General features: G+C 29.9%; 1 protein-coding gene across 5 annotated transcripts; it reads left to right on the forward strand.

Moving 5' to 3' along the window:
• The first annotated feature begins 2,353 nt into the window (after positions 1–2,353).
• On the forward strand, positions 2,354–22,513 carry LOC143227887 (tubulin-specific chaperone E-like). Of its 5 annotated transcripts, XM_076459249.1 has the most exons (15): positions 2,354–2,591; positions 3,096–3,179; positions 8,631–8,747; positions 10,193–10,283; positions 10,530–10,721; positions 12,615–12,803; positions 13,242–13,344; positions 13,940–14,115; positions 14,261–14,390; positions 15,747–15,896; positions 16,120–16,273; positions 16,649–16,714; positions 17,866–17,925; positions 19,625–19,716; positions 22,225–22,513. In XM_076459249.1, exons 3-15 carry the CDS (start codon positions 8,651–8,653, stop codon positions 22,315–22,317), a joined length of 1,593 nt encoding a protein of 530 aa, XP_076315364.1. In that variant the 5' UTR covers positions 2,354–2,591; positions 3,096–3,179; positions 8,631–8,650; the 3' UTR covers positions 22,318–22,513. The 5 variants fall into 5 exon arrangements, with proteins under 5 accessions (XP_076315364.1, XP_076315365.1, XP_076315368.1 ...); XM_076459250.1 differs by lacking the exon at positions 3,096–3,179; XM_076459253.1 differs by lacking the exons at positions 2,354–2,591; positions 3,096–3,179 and adding an exon at positions 3,201–3,327.
• Positions 22,514–24,140: the final 1,627 nt, after the last annotated feature.

Consider the following 24,140-nt stretch of genomic DNA (forward strand, 5'->3'; position numbering starts at 1 on the left):
ATATAATACACTCAAATGCTTTTATTGAGATTTTATCACCTAAGTTTACCACTTTTTGAACAACATCCTAAGGGCCAAAAACTACAACAAAAATTAAATAATTTGATTTGTCTTAATTTTAAACGCGCAGGAGGTTTGGATCATTACAGATTGTAAGAGAATACACCTGTCATAAAGCGCCATTTTAGCGTAAGCATGCTCATTTTTGTGTTGTGATATTATTTTAAAGATATGATAATATAACACACTTCTCACTATGTTGATTATTCATGCCTAGTTCTTGGCACTTAAAACTCATAGACTGATATTTTCATAATCTTCGGTTTCGTTAGTATAACCGAACATGATATGGTTATAAAACTTTCAGAATTAGCAAGCTGCACAATATTTTGGTCAAAGACAAACCTCCATAAATCTATATCAAATAAAAATGGAGAAGACTCTTTATTTTTTAATCGATTTGTTTTACTTGTTTGTTTTGTTTTCTAATTTTGCGTAAAGCTACACAAGAGCTATCTGCTCTAGCCGTCCCTATTTTAGCAGTGTAAGACTAGAGGAAGGCAGCTAGTTATTACCACCCACCGCCAATTCTTGGGCTATTCTTTTATCATCGAATAGCGGGATTGACCGTAACATTATAACGTTCCCACGGCTGAAAGGGCGAGTATGTTTGGTGTGACTGTGATCCGAACCCGTGTCCCTCAGATTACGAGTCGAGAGCCTTAATCACCTAATCATGCTAGGCCTTTTTCTTTTCTAATCGAAACAAAGAACATTTATTTTTACTATTATTTTGGATCATGACTAGAAGGTATAAAAAGAAGAAAATACGTGTATAATAAATTAATAACTTGATTACTATGCCAGTCAATTTTCTTTGACTTTATTTATTTATACGTATGTTATCTGACAGATAAAAATATCATATTCTTCCATGAAGACCACAAAGGATTTTGTGATATATGTTACTAGCGTCATCTATTGAATTGTTCAGAAATTTATGACATGAAAATAGCCGTATACTTCCATTCAATACCTGTACTTGTTTATTTGTTGTCAATTAAGCCCTAAGCAACAGAATGATCTATCTATTTGCGTTTTACCCACCATGGGTATCAAAACCAAATTTTTAGTGTAATAAGCTGTTAGATGTACACGACTGCTTCAGTTTAAATTTAATGCGAGTTATGATTTAAATAGTTTATGTAGCGCGAATGTTAAACTTCGTTATTTTTAGATGCGATAATTTATTGAAAGTTTGTTCACATAACTGTTTAAGAATCATACGTTTTATATCTCAATAGTTATAAACTGGTAATTTTATATTATTGTGCTATGTTAACAGGAACTTCTGGATTTTTCTCGTTGTTTCAGTTGAAGTTTTTTTGAAGCACGATATCTAGTAGTGTGTGAAACATTTTATACCTTTGTCGGGGTATAAATATACGTCGAAAATTTAGTTTGATAGATAAATCTAAGCTGCTTGATTATGAGTTTAGCCATAAAGAGAATATAGTGTCGATTTTTAAATTGAATTATAATAACATAGCAGAGAATAATAATTTTTCTCAGTTGTGTTCTAAAGTAATTGAACAGGGTTTGTAGACCTTGACGAAACATATACAATCATATAAAGCTCTGGATACAACTGTGGTAACCAACAGTGTGACGAACATTTGTACAAACGACTTATTTTAACATATTATTGTAAAACAAGTGGATTGTGTGCTGTTTGTTTATTGTTGAACTTTATCACCAACAAGTCACAAACATTTACTGTAAATATATATATATATTAAAATCATTGCTAAAACCTGCAATTTCTTACAGAATTTTTCGGTAAGCGTGAACGTCCATAGGGAGGGGTAAAATGAAGCATTTGCTCATAATATTTCGCAAAAAAAAGTTGCATGTATTATGATGTAAACTTAAATTTTATTAAAACTCTAAATTTGTCTTTGCATTTAATCACATCACGTAGCACATACATTATTTTAGTCTGTTGACTTACACTGTATAAACTGTCCCCTTCTGTGAGCGTTCATACCAATTAGTCATTCATTATAATTAAAAATGAAATAGCACCAATATTTATATAATGCGCAATAAACATAGCTACATTTTATTTAATACAGGCCAAAGAACTAAGCTTATTTGTATTTATCACAATGCAACTAAGACTAATTTTGATCTACTACCTAGAGTGATCGCAATTAGTTAGCAATGCTCTACCACCCACCATCTATACTAAGAAGTTAACTATCACTCTTCTAGCAAAACCACAACTTAAAATACTGGGAATATTTTGTTTGAATACAAAAATTTAAACTCAAAATCCAAAACCTCTACCAGAGGGCGAAACCGCGCCCTCTTTGTGACGCAGTGTTACATAGACTTTTTGTAGCTTCGATTTACCAAAAGAGTAATTTAAGCTATCAGTTTGAGAAATCAAAATAACGTATTAATAATGTTAACAAATTATTATTGTATTTAAAAATAAAATTTCGCTGTGAGGTGTGATTTTTCATAATTGTTATCGGTTTCTGACAATCTTTACTGGATAAGGGTTAAAGTTTTTATCCAGTTTTTATGTAAGCATATATATCACTGCTCATTGACAGTGTCCTTTGTTGTTAAAAAATTAACGTTATTTTTTTAATTAATTTTTTTCGATTAGTAATATAATTCAGTCTTTTAGGATTTTGGATGAAATTAGCTTTTTATGTCAGTATCTTCTGTGTACGTATGTTAATACTCAGCAAATTATATTACAAATATAAGCAACTAACACCCACAACTTGCAAATACTGGTGACGTAAATTGTAACCCACTTCCTAATATGAACTAAGTATTACACCGATGTTTATCTCTTTTGCAGCATCAAAACAGATACTGTTTTGAGATCATTATTAAAAGAAATATATTTTAAATTTTACTGTTCCGTGATATATATAAAATCTTAATCACATGATTTGATATAAAATATCTTAAAAAGTTATTTTTTTCAAGCGTTTGGCTTTATATATGAAATGACTATATATAGGCTTGCTTCCACCTGAATATTTAATTTACTATGTGAACTGGTTCTACCTTAGGTGAAGTTCTATAAAGGGGATTTTGAGTCTGCGAAGTCTAAAAAATATCTGTCAAGTCTGTTTGATTGACTTATAGATTAGCAGGTAAATATGCTAAACCAAGTTTATTAGTTCTTTGGATGCTGTAACAGCACTATTTATGCGTGAAGATATATTAATGTCGTATATCACAGCTGCTTTTAATATATAATTCGGAAACTTACCACGCCATCTTTTGCAGTTGATAACAAACGTATGTGTAAATAAGTATGTTAATTAGCTTAAGATAGGCTTTACACTTTATTTATAATTATTAAGTAGTTTTAATTTGCACTCAAAATTAAGTCTTGATACATTTATAAGCCTTTCTTTGAAAATAAATGTTTTTCTGAGCTTACATTAATTCTTATTTCGTTGAATTGGACGGAAAACAGCGAATTAGCACGAAACGTGATAAGGTACGACTAATGGCAATACTAGCAATTGTAAACTCAGTCAGTAATGCAAATAGTATTAAAGGGACGAGGTTTAACTTTAGGGTTAAGGCTTTTTTAGGCCTACTTCTGTTTTTTCGAAATTAATATTTTCGGACTTATCTCTACGTAGCTCTGGTGAGAAATACTGAGTTTTAAACACTTCTTATTTTAAATTTTTAAAAGGATGATAATGATACTTTACAAAATAATTTAGATTATTTGATGATATGAATGAATAAGTGACATATGACTTACGATATTTTAACCATTGGCGTTATGTAAGTTAATACATGTGAAATATCAGATTTGAATTTTAACCATGGGTAGTTTTATGAGAATAATTTAAGAGTTGTGGAAGAAAATGATCTCTGTTTTCTATTTGATCAGTCTTTTAAGCAATCCAAATGTCTAAATAATGTGCTGTTGCTATTGGCAGGACAAATTACTAAAACTATGAAAGTAAAAATGAAATAGATTTTGATGTTATATCTACAAAAATACTGAATACAGCTTACATGTCTAAAGAGGTTATAATATCATTAGTTAGGTCACATTTTGAACATTTCAGGATGCTTTACTAAGTAGAACATTGGATTGTTGGAAAGTGATCAAAGGGCTGCTAAGATACCTGGAATGGAAAGGTTATCATACAAAGACAGGTTAAGACTTATGAAATTGTTTTCTCTTTAAAAAAAAAAGAGATAGTGGGGATCTGAATTAGGTGTTTATAAGATTATTAAAGGAATTGATAGTGTAAATCTGTCAGTTTTTCTTTTTTTGTATTTAATGGTGAGAATGGTAGGGCTAGGGGATGCAAATATAATTTTTGGCAAGATAGTTTTATTTTTCTGAGAAGGTAGTTGTGCTTATATGTGAAAACAAAATTGTTAAAACTGACCAAACAAGTGATAACCAACTGCAGACTACTGACAGATCTGTTTAGTTGTAAGACCAGTAACTATTCTAATTCTCTTCTTCACTCATTCACTTTTTCCATGTAACTTGTATCAAGTAATTTGTCATGTATTTCTAATTCATAAGATTTCTTAACATATACGAAAAGTTTTTTCCAAAATAACAGTAAGAAGCATAGCCACTTGCTATGTCATAAGTGTTAAACCTTACTTGGTAAGATAATTCACATTTATATATAAGTTACAAAATAGTGTGGATAAAAGAGTTTGTACATTTTGAATATAAGTATATTTAAATGAATATTAAGAAATGATTAATCTATAATAGAAACATAAATAATCATGTCTTTTCATACAGGTGATAACAACACAGTTGTCATTACAATTAATGTTGATTGGTTAGTTTAATATTTAGAGAGTGCAACATTTAAAGCTGAATTTATATATTTTTTCAAAATATGCATTGGTTTTGTATTTTCTGGCTTGTGAAATGAAAATTAAACAACAAAAAAGTTTATCATCCATTTGATTGACTTTAACTATAGAATAAGTGATTGGTCAAATGTAAACAATATTAGCATTTTAAAGAAATTTTTCTAAATTATTTATGTTCTAAATTACTTGGAGTTCATATTGTGTTGGTTAATGGAGCCCTTAATAAAATAATTCACACAATAAGATTTAGAAACTATAAATATTGTAGTCAATGTCATTAATTGTATTATTGTTTCCTGGGTATTATAAGTAGATAATGAATGTTATACCAAGCAAACACTAAAAATCGCTCAAAATACAGTATGTGGACCTCCCCAGTATTGAACAGTATATTATTAACTTATGATCAAAGCATATTACTAACCTTAGATTATAATACCTTGATTTGTCAATACGTATTCTTACTGGTAGTGATTAGTTTGTTCATAACATTTCATGTACTTTGGCTGATTTGAGACATTTAGGTTAGTCATTGTTATTCATTAACTATTGGTGATGCTTGATGTCAGATATGAAAAGTGTTGGTAAGAGTTTTAGTGCAATATTGTTATGTGTTTAGAAGCAATAATAACAAGCCTAAAACATAATGTTTATGACATACAAACAAATGCTAACAAATAGAAACACAAATGTTTGTGTGCATCCTTGGCAATGAACATATTAATCTGTATGCTAAGATAACAGTGCAGAATAATCCTCATAATAAATATGCAGTGAAACTGATATTAAAGAAAGAATAGAACTTACTAGAAAAACATGACAAAAACAAAACTAGTTTGTTTCACATACAATAACTAATTTCTTGGCCCCTGTATATTGGTGTTACACTGATACATTCCTCCTTAACATGTAGTGATGAATTGAAAACTTGTTAAATGGCTGTGGCAATGCAACTAAAGTATCTTGACATGCAAGTTAAATTACTAGATGTTACTGTTTGAATACAGAGCCTGGTAGTAGAATGGTACGGTATAATGAAATTTGTACTGTCTTTATGGCAGTAACCATGGTTTACGTAGGTATTTAAATACAAGGAATATGGAGAAATATCACCAACTTGAGGAAAGTTCACTCAGAAAACAGAATTAAGACTCAAACTTTTAATAATAAAATCAAACATATTTGTTAATTTAATTTCTCCATAGTAATTCAGCTTATTTAATATTACTTAACTGGTTAGAATAGTTTGGTAATGAACTATGGGCCTCTTATCTAAACAACTCATTCTAATATCTGTATGAAGGAAGTAAATATACAACAAGGCAAACTGATGAGAAAACATAACTAGGCTGGGTCAGTTACTGGTAAACCTCTGATTGAGAAATGCTTGTCAAAATCTTTATCATGTGCTTCATTTTTGTTATAATAGTTTTGAACTAAGTGTTAAGCAGTCAATTGTAGTTCCAAATTGACCAGAGTGGTGTAGAATCAATATCGGATTGATTCTTGTTGGTCATTTGTTTGTAGTTACAAATTCTAGTTCTCTTTTAATGTCTTCTTATGTTCTACATCCACATAGCTGATTTTCTGTGATTGAATTATGAGATTTTGCTATTATCTAGTATCACAATATACAGAAATATGATTTTTTTTATTATTAATGGCAACAGAAAGTCTGGCCCAGTAATGAGTATCTTTTCACATATTCTCTATTCTCAGATAATTTAAAACTTTCAGTATCATACCTTCAGTTAAGTAATTACCGTGTTTCTCCGAAAATAAGACGGGGCTTATATTAATTTTCACTCCAAAATATGACACTAGGGCTTATTTTCGGGGGATGTCTTATTTTGATATATTAAAAAAATGAAGTTACAAAGTAAAACTATTAAACTAACTGATTAATACTTAAACAAACTAATTAACTAACTATTAAACTAATTAATAAATTAATTTTTTTTATTTATTTCCTCTTCCTGCCACTCTTAACTAGGGCTTATTTTAAGGGTAGGGCTTATATTAAAACTATCCCCAAAAATTACACTAGGTCTTATTATCGGAGAAACACGGTATCTGTTCATTATGAAACAATTATTGTGTAGTATTTGGTAAAGTACATATTATTTTAATAGTACTTGCAATTAGTAACTTCTGAGTTCCTTTAATTAGAATAAGAACATTGTTATTACTGTCAAAATTACTTATTATTAACTTTAGTCAATCTTTTATATTTGAATTTACTTTGTAACCTAACTTCCAAGCTGGTAGTTGAGAGATTAAGTAGTACAACAGGTGTATCATATTATCGTTTTTAATGAACTTGCAAACAATACTTCAGTGTTAAAACAGTAGAAGCATGAAAAAAATTGAGTGGATGGTGAAATTTTGTAGAACTTTTATTTATTATCTTCAGGTGAAAATGTTGTATTAGTGTTAATATAGTATGGAGAAACAAAGTCCTTTTGAAATTAGTTCAAATGTAGTATTAGTGTTAATATAGTATGTAGAAACAGTCCTTTTGAAATTAGTTCAAATGTTGTATTAGTGTTAATATAGTATGGAGAAACAAAGTCCTTTTGAAATTAGTTCAAATGTAGTATTAGTGTTAATATAGTATGTAGAAACAGTCCTTTTGAAATTAGTTCAAATGTAGTATTAGTGTTAATATAGTATGTAGAAACAGTCCTTTTGAAATTAGTTCAAATGTAGTATTAGTGTTAATATAGTATGGAGAAACAAAGTCCTTTTGAAATTAGTTCAAATGTTGTATTAGTGTTAATATAGTATGGAGAAACAAAGTCCTTTTGAAATTAGTTCAAATGTTGTATTAGTGTTAATATAGTATGTAGAAACAAAGTCCTTTTGAAATTAGTTCAAATGTTGTATTAGTGTTAATATAGTATGTAGAAACAGTCCTTTTGAAATTAGTTCAAATGTTGTATTAGTGTTAATATAGTATGGAGAAACAAAGTCCTTTTGAAATTAGTTCAAATGTTGTATTAGTGTTAATATAGTATGGAGAAACAAAGTCCTTTTGAAATTAGTTCAAATGTTGTATTAGTGTTAATATAGTATGGAGAAACAAAGTCCTTTTGAAATTAGTTCAAATGTTGTATTAGTGTTAATATAGTATGGAGAAACAAAGTCCTTTTGAAATTAGTTCAAATGTTGTATTAGTGTTAATATAGTATGGAGAAACAAAGTCCTTTTGAAATTAGTTCAAATGTTGTATTAGTGTTAATATAGTATGGAGAAACAAAGTCCTTTTGAAATTAGTTCAAATGCTCAATTGGCTCTAATTGTAAAGTTAGATAGAAGAAATAACAACAGGGAAGCATAGGTTAGCACTTTGAGTTTTCTTTTCAGATCACATTTTGTAGTGTTTATTTATAAGTTCTTGTTTTAAAGGTCTGTAATTAAATTTTCCATTTCCTGATAATAGTGAGTTTTATGTTTTAAGGTTATGTTTGGTGGTGTTTTCTACCATAAAAACATCTTGTTTATGAAGATAATGTAATTCTAAAATAGTTGGTGACTGTTAATATGACAAAGTAAGACTTTTTTTTTAATATTTTGCTCTTGGAACTTTAATGTTCACATGTGATATACTTATGTTTGTGTATCATGAATCAATCTTTACAAGTGTGCATGGAAACATATTGAATATGCTGTGAGATTAACTAAGAAAACTGGAACTTATTATTATAATATGTTATTTTAAATGTTTTCAGGTGAGAATAATCTGCCAGAAATGAAGGAAGTATTTACTGTTCGACCAGGATCTAGAGTTCTCTGTGATGGGGAATTTGCAACAGTTCGTTACGTGGGAGAACTTCCACATATTCTTGGTCAGTTGCACCTTTAAAGATTCTTATCTAGCTTCTCAAACTGAATAAATACTTTTTTTTTAACTCTTCAGAACAGAATAGTTGACTATTCAGTTAACTTCATGAAGTTTACAGTTTAAGAGGTTGTCTAAATTCACTTGTTCAATGTCCAGGACTAGCAAGTTGTGTGTTTGGACTACTATGAATTACATGCGTGCTAACCCAAGGCTGCTGTAATTCTTCTTGAATGAGATCTGAAGACCCATGCAAAATACAAATATCTATTTCATTATTACAATTTATAAAGGTCTATGTTGTTTTATCTTTCAAATTTCTTTAATATCTACTGCCCTTGAAATCTTTTTGAGATCAGTATTTTTGAGATAAGTTTAATATGATAAACACATGCTTAACTCAGTTAGACAAGTAAATTAAAATTTAGGCCTGGCATGGCCGAGCGCGTAAGGCGTGCGACTTCGTAATCCGAGGGTCGCGAGTTCGTGCCCGCGTTGCGCTAAACATGCTCGCCCTACCAGCTGTGGGGGTGTATAATGTGACGGTCAATCCCACTATTCGTTGGTAAAAGAGTAGCCCAAGAGTTGGCGGTGGGTGGTGATGACTAGCTGCCTTCCCTCTAGTCTTACACTGCTAAATTAGGGACGGCTAGCACAGATAGCCCTCGAGTAGCTTGTGCGAAATTCCAAAACAAACAAACAAACAAATTAAAATTTACATCTGTTTAGTTTTATATTCATAATACTTTTTAAGTTCTGTAAGTATTTTTCAATGGGATTAGAATAGTTGTATGTTAATGCCAAGTTTTAATGATACAAGATTAAACCAGGTTTTCAGTACAATGACCACTTTGAACTCCATAGTCCTTTTCCTAAGTGTCACAGGATAGGGCAAGTTCTAAATTTTGGACTGCTATGGATTGTTTTGAATCTTTCATGTATTCTTGTTATACTATTTCAGAAGTTATTGCTTTGAATGTAGGTATATATATTGAAGCAAAACAAAATTTCATCTTTTTGTTTTTTCCAGCTGTTCTTGGGATTTTCCTAGAAAGTAAACCTTTAACATTCTTGTAACATTTTAATAAAGTGTGTGGTTTTTTTTCTTTGTTCATGACAATATTCTTTTTTTAGAAGTCATACTTTTATTTTCTATTAATGAATGTTTACTGAAAATATATCCAGTAAATTATCTTACATTTTTAAATTACTAAACATACTCAAAATAGTTTTAAAATAAATTACATTGTTAGCATACACATAACATTTCAAAGAGTTGACATACCAAGAGTGAAGAAAAATGAATTTAAAAATGTGTTCTGTCTGTTGCTTTTTACAGATTTGATATTGATAACTGAATTGTTAGCTTGAAAAAAATTTATACTTATGAAATAAATTATTTGTAACATTTTGTTATTTGAACTTATGTTTCATAGATGTCTTTTATTACAGGTAATGACATTTGGTATGGTGTTGAATGGGATAACGTGTGCCGTGGGAGACATAACGGCACACACCATGGAGTTAAATATTTCGATACAAGGTATTTATTAGTTGGTTATAAGGTAAAGTAATTAATTAAAAATACGGGGATTAATTATTGCATAGTATCAACACATATAAGGTAAAATAAATGTACAAAAATTACTAATGATTCAACCTGTCTATATCAACTTGAGAGAAGTAGTTAATATCCTTTGTACAAAGTGGAATACTGTACTTCTTAATGCACTTATCTGTTTGTTAATACTGTACTTTGTAATGCACTTATCTATTTGTTTACATATAGCCACCCAACTTCAGGTTCTTTCATCCGGCCTCAAAAGGCTGACTTGGGAAGAACATGTCTTGAAGCCATTGTAGAGCGTTACAGGAAGGAGGAAAACCTCTTGGATGTAGATGTAATGCGACTACCACAAAAAGCTGGAAGAGACAGAGTCATAGAGTTGGTTGGAGCAGAAAAAGTTGGACAGAAACAAAGGTAGATGTCATAAGTGACAAGTAAAGCTGTGTTTATAAGATAAAGAAAGTTGACAAGAAACAAATGTTTACAAAACATCAGCATTTAAATCTGTGACTATCAGGCAGAAATAAAATGAATTAAGATAATAAGTTGATTTTAAAAGAAAGTTGCTCTTTGATTAATTTATAATATTTTAAGTTGTGGTTTTAGTAAAAAAAGATAAAACCAAAAATAAGAAGGATATGATTGAAATGGATTTATAAATACCTACTGTTATGCAATTATTTGAAGTGAATAAGTTATTTTAACTGGAATATAGAATTAAACAGAATGGTGATACAATAAAGCTAACTCAACAAAACTGGATGGCTAGAGAATTGATTGGCTGTTAATTTCAAAGTGTTAGACATTATAGTATGAACTTTCAAAATTCTATAGTAAGATAAGCTACAAAGACATAATTAAGTAAGTAACATTTTCAAGACATTGTTTTGAATTTGTGATAGGATGGGCATTTGTTTTCAGGCATGAACTGGTCATTATGTGTTTCATGGTACATGGTATTATAAAGTGAAAAATTTAAGACTAAAAACTATTTAGAAAGTAGCTGGATGAACTAAGGCAGATACTGCAGTGAAACATTGTACCTCCGTATGGTCATTCAGGAATGTTCTTTGTCATAAGAATAACTAATGTAATGAAAGCCATTATTTAAAAGTCATTCTCAGTTGTTCATGATATGGTTTAATATTATTCAGTGTTTTATATTTAATTCATGAAGGATGACAAAGACTTGAGTGGTTCATCAAAATAGATAGCATTAATTTTACTCTTAATGAAAGGTTGTGTAATGTTGAGATTACTTAATTATTATTTGCAGGTAAAATCAGCATAAAATACAACCAAAATATGATGTGTTCATAAAAACCAAAATTCATGGTTGTTTCACAAAAGAGTAGTTGTTTGTGTTGCCAGTGGATTAAGTGCATCACACAGCAACATGAAATATTGATTGTAGTGAAACTTGTTAGGACATAACATTTCATCATGTTACAAATTTCTTTTCACCAAAGGTAAGATAGAAAATATAATCTGTAATGAAGAGGCCTAATGCATTCTTTAACTTGCCACACACTCTTGTGGATTACAATTTTACCAATTCATAGTTCATCAACACAGCTTGAACCAGTGAACCAAAGGATTATAGTTCAACGTATATTGATTATATGCATTTTAATATGTGGTGAGTGAGCCAGTGAACCAGAGGATTATACTTCAACCTCTTATATTGATTATATGCATATTAATATGGGGTTATTGAGCCCCTTTAAACTTGCTATATACTGTATTTTTGGCTTATAAGACACTATTTTTGTTTCAAAAAGGTTCTAAAAATTATTCTGTGTGACATGCTAGATACACTAGTCAATTTATAACAGATAATAATAACCCCAAGATAATTAAGAGTCAGTGTAGGCAGGAAGTTCACCTGGTTCTTCAATGCTTAGCACTGTTTCTGAGTTCTCATGAACCATACTGTCTACAAAATTTACTATATGCAATGTGCAACACTTTTTTTAGCTGTTATTTGGATAAACATTAAATGATTTTATACACTTAAAGTTTTTTTCAATAAATATTCTTTGCTAAAGTATTGGTTTGTCTTATATACCTGTGCATCTTGTATGCTGTTAAAATACGATAGTTACACATTGTATTTTGTATTTTATCTTCAGTGAAAAGAACTCAGTGATCATTAAATATCTGGTTCACTGTATAATATAGAATAATAAATTAGGTGCAAGGCTGTAATATTATTCACATGCCTAAATTAATTTAGGTTAATATCTGTTGAGTTAAAAAAGGACTCATAAACACTGTAAATATTATAACATTTCTGTGTTTCTTCAGTCATTTAGACAAGTTGGAGGAAGTGGTGCTACGTGACATGAGAGTCAATGGTGCAGGCCAGCCTGGAGAATTACAAACTCTCATTCCATCAGTGACAGTTCTGGATCTTTCACGTAACCTCTTATCTTTTTGGTCGGAGGTTGCTCGGATTGCTGAACAACTACCGTGTCTCAAAGAATTGAATGTGAGGTAATTTGTTAAAGGCACAAGAAGTTGTGAGGCCAGAACTTTAGTACAGTTAATGTACATTAGTAGCAGTTCAATACAGGCCTACCTTCACTAATTTTATTACTGACAGTGTATTCTGTGCTCTTGGTGTGTTTTGGTTATCATAATGTACATTATAATGATTACTAATCCTTGAGGTAATTGTATCTGTTTAAAATCAACAGCTGAAGAAATGTCATAAGTTTTGTTTAAAAAAACAACAACATATATTCCCTAAACAGAATTTGTGGTACAACTCTAATTTGTAAAGTTCGTAACTTTTTCTTACTTGCATGTATTAAACTATTTCAGTGCCCTCCAGAATCAAATTATTTAAAGTCTTATTCATAACATAGGTTTAAGACTGTTCTGTAAAGATTCATATTTTAATTGTCATGTACTTCTGTTTTCTTTTTTCAGTGAAAACTTGATTCCAGTTCCAGAACACTCAGAAGACTTACAGCCAAGTTTTCGTACTCTAAAAACATTGGTTTTGAACAAGATGAGCTACAGCTGGGAACAGGTAATGTTCCTTGGGCTTTTAAATCAATAATTATAGTATTGAAACATGCTTATCTGAGCTACAGCTGGGAACAGGTAATGTTCCTTGTGTTTCCAAATTGATAATTATATTATTGAAACATGCTTATCTGAGCTACAGCTGGGAACAGGTAATGTTCCTTGTGTTTCCAAATTGATAATTATATTATTGAAACATGCTTATCTGAGCTACAGCTGGGAACAGGTAATGTTCCTTGTGTTTCCAAATTGATAATTATATTATTGAAACATGCTTATCTGAGCTACAGCTGGGAACAGGTAATGTTCCTTGTGTTATTAAATTGATAATTATATTATTTCAACTTGCTTATCTGAGCTGCAAGGGAGAACAGATAATGTTCCTTTTGTTTTTAAATCAATAATTATGGTATTTAAACTTTCTTATCTGAGCTACAAGGGCAGCAGATAGTGTTTTTGTGTTTTTAAATCAATAATTATGGTATTTAAACTTGCTTATCTGAGCTACAAGGGGGAATAGATAGTGTTCCTTGCATTTTTAAATCAATAATTTTAGTATTTAAACTTGCTTGTCTGAAATCATTATTTTTATTTTACAGGTACTTACTTGTTCCAAAATGTGGCCACAAATCGAACGTTTGGAACTGTGGAAAAATGAAATCTCCTTATTATTTACTCCTGATTCAAGTACTTTACAATCTCTGAAGTATCTGAGCCTTGAAGATAATCCTTTGTATTCTTGGCAAGAAGTTTGTAAGTTAGGAAACCTACCCAGGTTTGTTGATCGTAAATGTTTCATTTCTTAATAAATATTTAAGAATAGTGTTCTTTTGTGAAAGCAAACAAAAATCATGTTATATGTTACTTTAAAGTGTAGTTTTATTTGTGTTGTTTTTTATATTCATTTGTTCTATATTTAGACTTGAAGTTTTGTGTCTGGGAAATACTACACTTTCAAACATCCAGTTTCCTGGAGTTAAACCTAACCAGAAAACAGATCTTTTTCCAGCTCTTCATTGTCTGATGATCACGCACAACAGAATAACTCAGGTGGAGTTGGTCTTTTAGTTTAACTTCTCTTTTCAAAGTTGGTGGAAAATGTACATATTAAAATGTCTTGGGATAACACTGTACCAGTGGCACCTGACTGTGTCACTTTAACCCAGGTTTTACAAGTGTTATTTTGGGATAAAAAAGATTCATTTACAGATATTTATTTTAGCCCAAACTTTGAAAGAGATTTATGTGAATGTTTTATCATAATCAGAAATATATTAATTTGATAAAAGTGCAAAATATAGCTTGAAAGTAAAAGATGAGTCTTAGTAAGTAGTCTGAGCCGTTTTTCATTTTTTCGTGTGTTGTTAGTTACAGATTGGGTTAATATTTCATTATAATTTTAACACCACTGATAAAGACATAGAGGTTTTATCTGCACAGACTGTTTATATTCAGTATGTTTTATTGAAGCCTGACTGAACATATGAAGTTACTGTGGTATATGAAATGAAACTTCTTGTAAAATTAAATTTTGTTTCATTCTCCTGAAGGACTTTTTTATAACTTACAATTTCTGTAAAATATTTTTGCACTGTGGTGTTTTTATTAAGTACACCAAGTGGAGCTGAACCAAACTAATTAAAAATCCCAAAGGCAGATGATGTTTTAATTGTTTTTCTATAATATTTATTAAAGTTATTTAGATCCCAGCATCATAAGCATAGCTTATCACAAGTTTATATTTAGTAAAAAAAAAAAAATCTAAGTTGTTAATGTGGAACATTTAAGGTTCATATTACATGCAAACCATTCGTATCAAATCAATAATATTCTTAAATTCTATTGGAAACACTCGTGAGGAAATATAAAGTGTAAAACAGTTTTCTAGTTTGTGAAACAACACAGAAATATACTATAATTTCCATTGTATTATCCTCCACGGCTGAAACTTGTGTTCAAGAATCTGAGAGTTCACTGCTTTATCAGGTTTTTAATGTTCTGACTGTTTTCAGTTGGTTTACATTGTTCTGCATACTTAAATCTAGACAAAGATTAATATACATGTTTTTAAACTGAATTTAATTTTTTTTCAACACTGAAAACAAATTGAAGGTTGTGGCCAGATGAAACTCTGTTTGAACTTGTGTCTATCTAATTTGATGAAGAAGCATTATGAAAGAAAAGTCAAAGTGCTATAGTAGCATGCTACAATTTCTGTTTGAAAAGTGTCATTAAATGTAAGTGTTTATAAAGAAACTGAAGTACAGTACAGCTTTACTGAATGTTTCATTTAACCTGGATTATTTCTGTCAGCTTACTAGAGCAGTGTATAACATTTCAGAAATTGGATATATTGTGTGAGAGAATTTTCATTTTAAAACCTAATTACATTTTTACATTGTGTAGTGGAAAGACATAGCTGAATTAAACAAACTTGTACATTTGAGAGAACTGAGAATTTCTCATAATCCAGTGATGACAGAATTTACCCCAGAAACTTGTCGACAGTTGGTCATAGCAAAATTGGACTGTTTACAGCGGCTAAACAGAGAAGAGGTAAGGAGAAAAAAAAATTTTAGGATTAGTTGACTTAGAGTAGATATGTCTTATGTAAATTTTGATTTAATAAAATAAGAATAGAAACATATCGGAAATAAAATATAAAGTCAATCATTACAATGATAATAAGTTTTTAAAAACTTTTGGTTGTAAAGCAAATGATGTCCAATAAATAGATATTTGATAATACCATGTGTAACTTTTAAACTGCTGTTTATAGGTGACGAGACAAGAAAGACGTGGTGCTGAATTGGATTACTTAAAACGATACTGGCAAAGTTGGCTCCAGAATGGAGGACATTCTGATTTACAGAAAGCTAAACCTACTTTTGACTTCATAGCAGAACACCCCAGGTTTACTAAGTTAACTGAAAGTAAGTTATCTGTTCCAAATCCACAGAAGGTTTTCAGAAAATTGGCAAATAAGACCTGTTTATCAGGACTTGTTATTATGTGAACCAGAAAAAAAATGATAATGAAACAAACAAATAAATAAATTATTACTTTATATGTTTAATAATTGTCAATTATACTTTAATTTACTAAACATAAAGGATCTGTTAATTCAAATGCAAACTGTATTTAAACATTATTCAAGACAGATGTGAGACTTTAGTGTCACGTATGCTATAAATTTTTGTTGCTGTGAATAAGACTGTTAGAATGTCATTACTTTCTTATTGGTAACATGTTTTTCTGGTTTATTTTTTTTTAGACAAAAATTTTTTTTTGTTTTTTAATGCATCTAGTCTATGGACCACTAGAAGAATCAGAGGTTCGACAACAACATTCATGTCTCAGGAACAGTTTGATCAGTATCCTTTATTAAACATTTATATTTCCTGTACAGTAAGATTTATAGAAACTTTATAACCACTTTACTTAGATATGTCAAACATTGAGAACAGTGAAAAAATACATTTAAATTTAGTTTTGTTCAAAACAAATCTAATTTACTGTCATATAAAAAATAATTGTTTTAACTCCAGAAAGTTGACATGATGGGTCTCTGTGTCTGGTTGAGGTTAATTAGTAAATGAAGAAATACTTTAAGGATAATATCTAAGTGTGTTTTTTGAGATTTATATTGTTTAAAGGATTTTAGAATCTGTAGAAATGTGTTCATGTTTAATATATCTGGATGTTTCAAATGTGAGCTACATTTACAAATGTAGTAAAGAATGCAGCTATTTTTTAAAAATATGTAAATTCATTTAACGTGGAGGTCAAGGTATACAGGGTGGCCCACAAATATGTATACAGTTGATAATTTATTTAACATGGAATTATAGGAAAGTTAATCCCACCAGTGTTCAAATTGGAACCTGTTGCATTCACACAACTCTGGAGTCTGCCTGTCACACTTATGCAAACTTTCTGACATGTAGTTGTCTGTCCATCAAGTTCTATAAATGTGTCTTTCATTTTATCAGCATTTCATTATTTCTTGCTGTACACTTTGTTCTTGAATACTTCACAGAAGAAAAAGTCTGTACAGGTACAACGTGGTGACCATGGAGGCATCTTGTTTGTGCCTCTGTGACCTATCCACCTCAAAGGAAATTTTTATCAAGACAGTGGTAGATCTCATGAGCAAAATGGGATGGTGCCCCATCGTTTTGAAAGTAGAGCTCTTAGGGTTGTCTGGCTGTAAATATAATTCTGGAATGATGCAACTGTATACATATGTTGGGACTACTCTGTATATTAACTAAGGAATAAGTTTGTAGACATGAGTACAAAAACAAGTGTAGCTACATTTTATCTTATGTTAAATTGATTAAATCCATAAAAATCTGAGTAGAATATGTTCAACATCATTTTATGAAATTTACAGGAGATGTTGTCAGATTTTTAAAGCATACAAGAAGATGTCACCAGATTTTTAAATGTATAGGTAACATCTAAAGCTTAATCATAAATAGAAATGCAACTAACAAATTGTTGGCCTTAATACAATTTTTAGCTGTTGAGATCTGTACCCCTAATGATCCTAGCTTCTCACCAGTGATTAAAAAACTTCCATGTAAGTCTCTTTATTTGCATTTACACAGTCAAATTGTTTAAAGACCTTTTTCTTATAAGAACCAAAGGTAAAAGATTCATAGAAATTCTTCATATAAAGGTATAACTGAAATAAAATAGTTTTTAGTAAAGGTTTTCTGTTTTTTGGTTGGAATTAAGCACAAAGCTACACAATGGGCTGTCTGTTCTCTGCCAACCACCAATATTTAAAACCATGTTTCTAGCAGCGTGAGTCTGCAGACATACTGCTATGCCACTGGGGGGACAAGTAAAGGTTCTTGTGGTGTATAGCAGCAGGTAGTTAGTGTTGTAATGCCATTGACATGCTAATCACTTACAAACTGTCAATTGTCAGTGACATCCGTGAGTTTTACTTTAATCAATTTGTTAACCTTTTCTTACATATAAATACAAAATATGTGAATGCATGTATAAACAAAATTTGTGTATGAAAATATTTTATAATATACAGTACCATGTTCCATATTTTATAATATACAGTACCATGTTCCATATTTTATAATATACAGTACCATGTTCCATGTTTTATAGTATACAGTACCATGTTCCATGTTTTATAATATACAGTACCATGTTCCATATTTTATAATATACAGTACCATGTTCCATATTTTATAATATACAGTACCATGTTCCATGTTTTATAATATACAGTACCATGTTCCATATTTTATAATATACAGTACCATGTTCCATGTTTTATAATATACAGTACCATGTTTCATGTTTTATAATATACAGTACCATGTTCCATGTTTTATAATATACAGTACCATGTTCCATGTTTTATAATATACAGTACCATGTTTCATGTGTTATAATATACAGTACCATGTTCCATGTTTTATAATATACAGTACCATGTTTCATATTTTATAGTATTTAAAATATTAAATTGAGATTTAATGAAATTTTAACCTTTTGTGTTTTTAAACTTAATTTTGTCTGTTAAAGATGGGTGTTAGTATAAATGCCATTCTCTACCTGCCATTGAAAAAGACGCATTTTGTAAATGGTCAGTCAACAATTTGTCTTTGTGGAAAGTGATTTATAGAAGAAATTCCTCAAAATTTCTTGAAATTACCAGTTCATATGTTAGCTGACCTGTTATTTTGATCATTGGGACATGAGTTAAAATGGTAAAATTTTGGAAAGATCAGGTGTTCACTGGTTGTCCTTGCAGTAACTAATGTGGATATTTAGTGCCCCAGAATGGTTTAAAATGCATCAAAGTGCATATAGATCACTTTTGTTTCAAGAGGCCTAGGTGAATTTCTGTGTTATGAACTAGGACAGAGATAAAAATCTCTTAAAGGCAGCATGTTTACTAAGAGAATTTGTGCCTCACCCATCCCATTTTGGGGGCCATGCTGAATCCTTCTTCTGGTCTGATGTAATCAAAGGCTTAGCATGAATCACAGAATATAATCTGGAAGCCAAGAGAAACAGCAGAAGTTATGTAAAGAAACCTCCATGTAAACCAAGCTTGGTTTAAATCCTTTAGTAGGATCATTTTGAATTGTAATAGAACAAAAGTCATATATTCATTGTTAATCTATAATTTAGTGAATTCTAAATCATTGTACAGATTATAAATGTCATTTTCAGTGCTTAGGTTTAAAACATTGCAAACTATAGAATTCCTTCAAGTTGCTAAATAATTATTTTCTTTTTTACAGCCACAATGACTGTTGGGAAGGTTAAAGCTTTGGTGAAACGGATGTATAATGTTGGTGTTCATGAAATGAGCTTAGGCTGTGTCAGCAGTCAGGTATTTTATCTCATTATTCATTGTATAAGACAGCTGAAACTAAACATCCATCGTCTAGTACTTGAAAAACAACCACAACTTTAGTCTTTAAAGTTCCATTTAGTAAATAAAAGTTTTATAAATTTTCAACTATAAAAACAAACAAATTACTCAATCTTCTTTCTAGAATGACTGCAGAATGCAGAAAAAAATTACTTATCATAAGTAGTCTCAGGCTAATAACAGTTTAAACCTTTTTCCATTTAATTATTACTTGATTGCTCATTTAACTATAGCTGACTATTAAACTTACATAACAAAGCTATAAATAAACCAGCAAATATATAGCTTGAGTAACAATAAACAAAGTATTAAATTATGTAACATAAGAGAAGCATATCTTGCTCAGAAGTATGGTTAATGAAACAGTTTTTAATTTAAGTTTTAGTTTCTTAATTTTAAAAGGAAGTATTCAAATTAATTTTCAATATTTACTTTTCTGTACCACATGATACTCGCTCATTCCAAATTGCCAATTTGAAATATTCATATTACCCCTGTATAATGCCCTTAGCTTAACATAAATTATGTATTCATACTCTGGATATTTTTAAGGCGAAACATAATTTTATAGTGTCCTGTCGTCTTACCTTGTGGAGATATAAACCATGCTATGCCCTCTTATATCGCATCCTTCTTATGCTAAATCAATTTATCAATCACCACATCCGACTGACTCATTCTCGTAACATGTTTTAAATAATTTGGCCTACAGATAACATTTTAAAAATAATTGGAGTTACACATGACATATTTTAAATCATTTGTCCTGCGATGTGTTTTAACTTGTTTTGCTCACACGTGTTTTAACCCTTTTGCTATGGTTCACAGGTCAAAGGTCATGTCACTGCATTTGTTGACTTTGTTCAAAATTTTATTGAACTACTATTTTATGAATTTATGTCAGTAAGTTTGGAATCAACTTGTAGATTGTACTTCAAAATTTATTATATTTGAGTTAATTTAAAAATAAATATTAAAAGAACACATTTAAATACAGGTTTTAGTGAGTCACATGATATGTTGAATGCAGCACTTTTTAAAATTAGATGTTTGTGATGTCAAGATACTAAGTCTATAGTATCATACAAATTCGGAACTCAAATTACTAATACTGAAAAGCTAGAATATGTTATAAGTTCCTCATATTTTTTTATTTTTCTGAGATATGATTTATGTACTGAATCAAACAATGTGGTTCTTTTCAACTTTTTCCAGTTTTTTAAACAGTTCCTTATATACTTTTAACTACTTTACTACAAGTCTATTAGATTTTGTGAAGCTACACATTGTATCAAAAGCTATAGTGCATGAACTTAGCATGTTCAGATGTATAGATGAACCAGTGTATGTTATATTGAGCCCGTAGTGAAAGGGTTAACTTATTTGGCTCACACATGACATGTTTTAAATCAGTTGGCCTACAGATGACATCTTTTGAATCTTTTGGCTTACAGATGATGTTTTAAATCATTTGATTTACAGATTCATTGTTGATATTGCTGAAATCACCTTGATCAGATAAGAACATTATTTTAATTCACTTATAGCTTAGTTAGAAAGTAACTTAATAGCATATTTTTGTGATAAGTAAAAATTATTGTTCATTACTACCATTGTTACCAAAAATAGACTTAAGTTTTGTTGGAGGCTGAAAAACAAGAAACAAGTACTACATTTCTTGGTTTTTGTGATTTATTTATTGTTATAAAAGTAAGTAAAATGCAAACTTACAAACTCGTTAGGTTAGACAAGGGAACATAAATAAAATCATTTTTCAGCAAGATATGCATGTGAGCTACTTCACATAAATTAATAAATTGTAACTCAAGCTCGATTCTTTACAGCTTTGTTACACAGGTTTATTAGTTAGACAGGGTCCAAAGAGTTATAAAACAATAACACTAAATGAAAATAGTTATAAACTGTTATTAGCCTGAGACTATTTAGGATAAATATCTATAATTTTCTCTTACTGCCTGCTGTTATTCTAGAAGACCAGGTAATTTACACTGTATATATATATATTTGTAGTCACAAGATTGGTCAAATGAACAGAATGCTCTTAGTGTTAAGGTAGAGACTCATTTAGTTTTCATTTAGGAGGTTCTAGAGATTTTCAAAGAACTGTAAGATGAAAAATTTTTTTTTTCTCTTAATATGAATATCCAGTAGTGCTCAGACAAGTCAGAGTGAGTCAGACTGAACAAAATATATTCACAGACAAATCTTTAGTAGAAATACCTTCCTAAAATTACCAGTATTTTGTTACTAAAAGCTTACCAAATACCAGGAAGATACAAAAAGTAAATTTGGGTTATAGTAAATGTGCTTTATCCAGTGGCTCGATTTGATGTGTGTAAGGTTAAAATCATTGTCACATTTATTAAGTAAGGCTATTGTCACATTACTAGAATTTTGCTTCACAGTGATATCTACATGTAACTTAGTTTAAAATTTGTTTTTCAGGCAGCAAACATGGAGATAGAATTGGACAATGATTTGCGTCAGTTGTCTTTTTACTCTGTTGGTAATGGGGATCGTCTCTGTGTCTACTGGTGAAAACTTCCCCTGCCCAATACTATGAGAGGGAACTTTCACTTTTATGTTAAATTTTACTAATCATCTGATGTTTTAGAGATGCTTTGTTACTTAAAAATGATAGAGGGCAAAGACAGCAGTGTTGTTTATGATTGCCGAGTAAATATTATGTTCAATTGAAAAGTATTTGAAAAATAAAATTATTTTACACAGCTCATGACATGAGGTTCTTGTGTTAATTATCAGAATTCAATGTGTTACATATTATAATTTATTTTGGATGAGTTTCACATTTATTATATTACTTGCATTACATATTACAATTTCAAAGAGACAAATTTTAATTTTAATTTAGAAGTTAATTGAATCTCTATGTATCACATTTATGATATTTGCCAAGAAGATTGATACACAGTTTTCTTTAACACAGATCTATTTTGATATACAAACAACAATACAACTTATAATAGTGATTATTACAAGTAGTTAATACAGGTAATTAGTTATATACAATAATTTTGTAAACTTGCAGACAATACTGAGTTTTCTATCCAGTGTGTAACTGAATATTTTATCGATGGTCCAGGTACATGTCGAGCTAATTCTCAGTTGATATTGGTACACCTTACTGAAGCTAGCTAGCTTGGTTGGCCTCATGTTGCTGATCTTTTACCAATGAAGGTAATTAATGTCCTAAGTTAATTTCAGTGAAGTTGAATGATTAGTAATTTTCAAAATCTACAATTGTTCCTCGTCCAGTTCTGCAGTTTTCTGATCAATGAGTGTTAATTGCAATTATAGCTTGTTAGGCCTATAATATACTGAATTCAGTTGACCAGTAATAATCTGTCTCTTGGAATGATGATTTATATAGTTTAAGACAAGATTCTTGAAAGTTCAACAACATATAAAAATGCATAAACCACATATTGTTGACTTTGCTATTGAGCATCGTATACAAATTTATAGAACAGGCAGGACTTGATTAATACACATCCAGTAGTATACGTCACATGCATCAAACTGAAACACACATAGGTATTAAAATAAACATAACAGTTAAATCCATTACAACTTTTACCCACAAGTATAACAGAAACATAAGTTAAATGAAGTGCAGAAGATTTGTTAAATGTTAACTATTGGGTAATAATAACTAACTATTAGCTTGGCTTTAGGTAGATTAAACAATTTTACTGTGACTAGGATAGATATTTGATAATATTATAGGTGAAAACTTGGAAAAATCTCCGGTTTTGTTTAGGCCTTTTTTTTTTCTTCTGTCCAAATCATAGTTAAAAAATTATAATATCAAAATTTCCCATTTTGTCTTTTAAATCCATTTCGAAGAGTAGAAAAAACAATGTTATAAACTAATTTTTGTAACTGTTATTTTAATGTACTTTAGTATAAATAGGTTTATTGAAGTTAATGCAGTGTATAAAAACTGAACAATTTAAGTTTCTACTGTAATGTTTAAGCCCCCTTATAAAACTTATTGCTATTGAGTAGAAATTTACTTTAAATTACTTTTTAACAGCAATTATGCCCAAGAAACTGCCATAAAATGTCTTATGAGAAACAAAAATTACAAAGGCAAATGATTTTTTTTCTTTCTTTACTATTGTATCATCATTGTTCAACAGAGTTAACTATGTGACATTCCTAACAATAAAAAACATTCTTTTAAAGCATTCTTGTATTTCTTTTATTTGAATTTAATACTTTTGTTTGATTCTTATAGAGAAAAACTAATTAGAAAAGTAGAAAAATTGAGTTATTTTTTTCTGGACTGCTGCAAAAAGAAAGGATTTAGTCAAAGTTCTTCCAGGATGGCTATTAAA

Source organism: Tachypleus tridentatus, chromosome 10, assembly GCF_004210375.1.
Source record: "Tachypleus tridentatus isolate NWPU-2018 chromosome 10, ASM421037v1, whole genome shotgun sequence".
Taxonomy (NCBI): domain Eukaryota; kingdom Metazoa; phylum Arthropoda; class Merostomata; order Xiphosura; family Limulidae; genus Tachypleus; species Tachypleus tridentatus.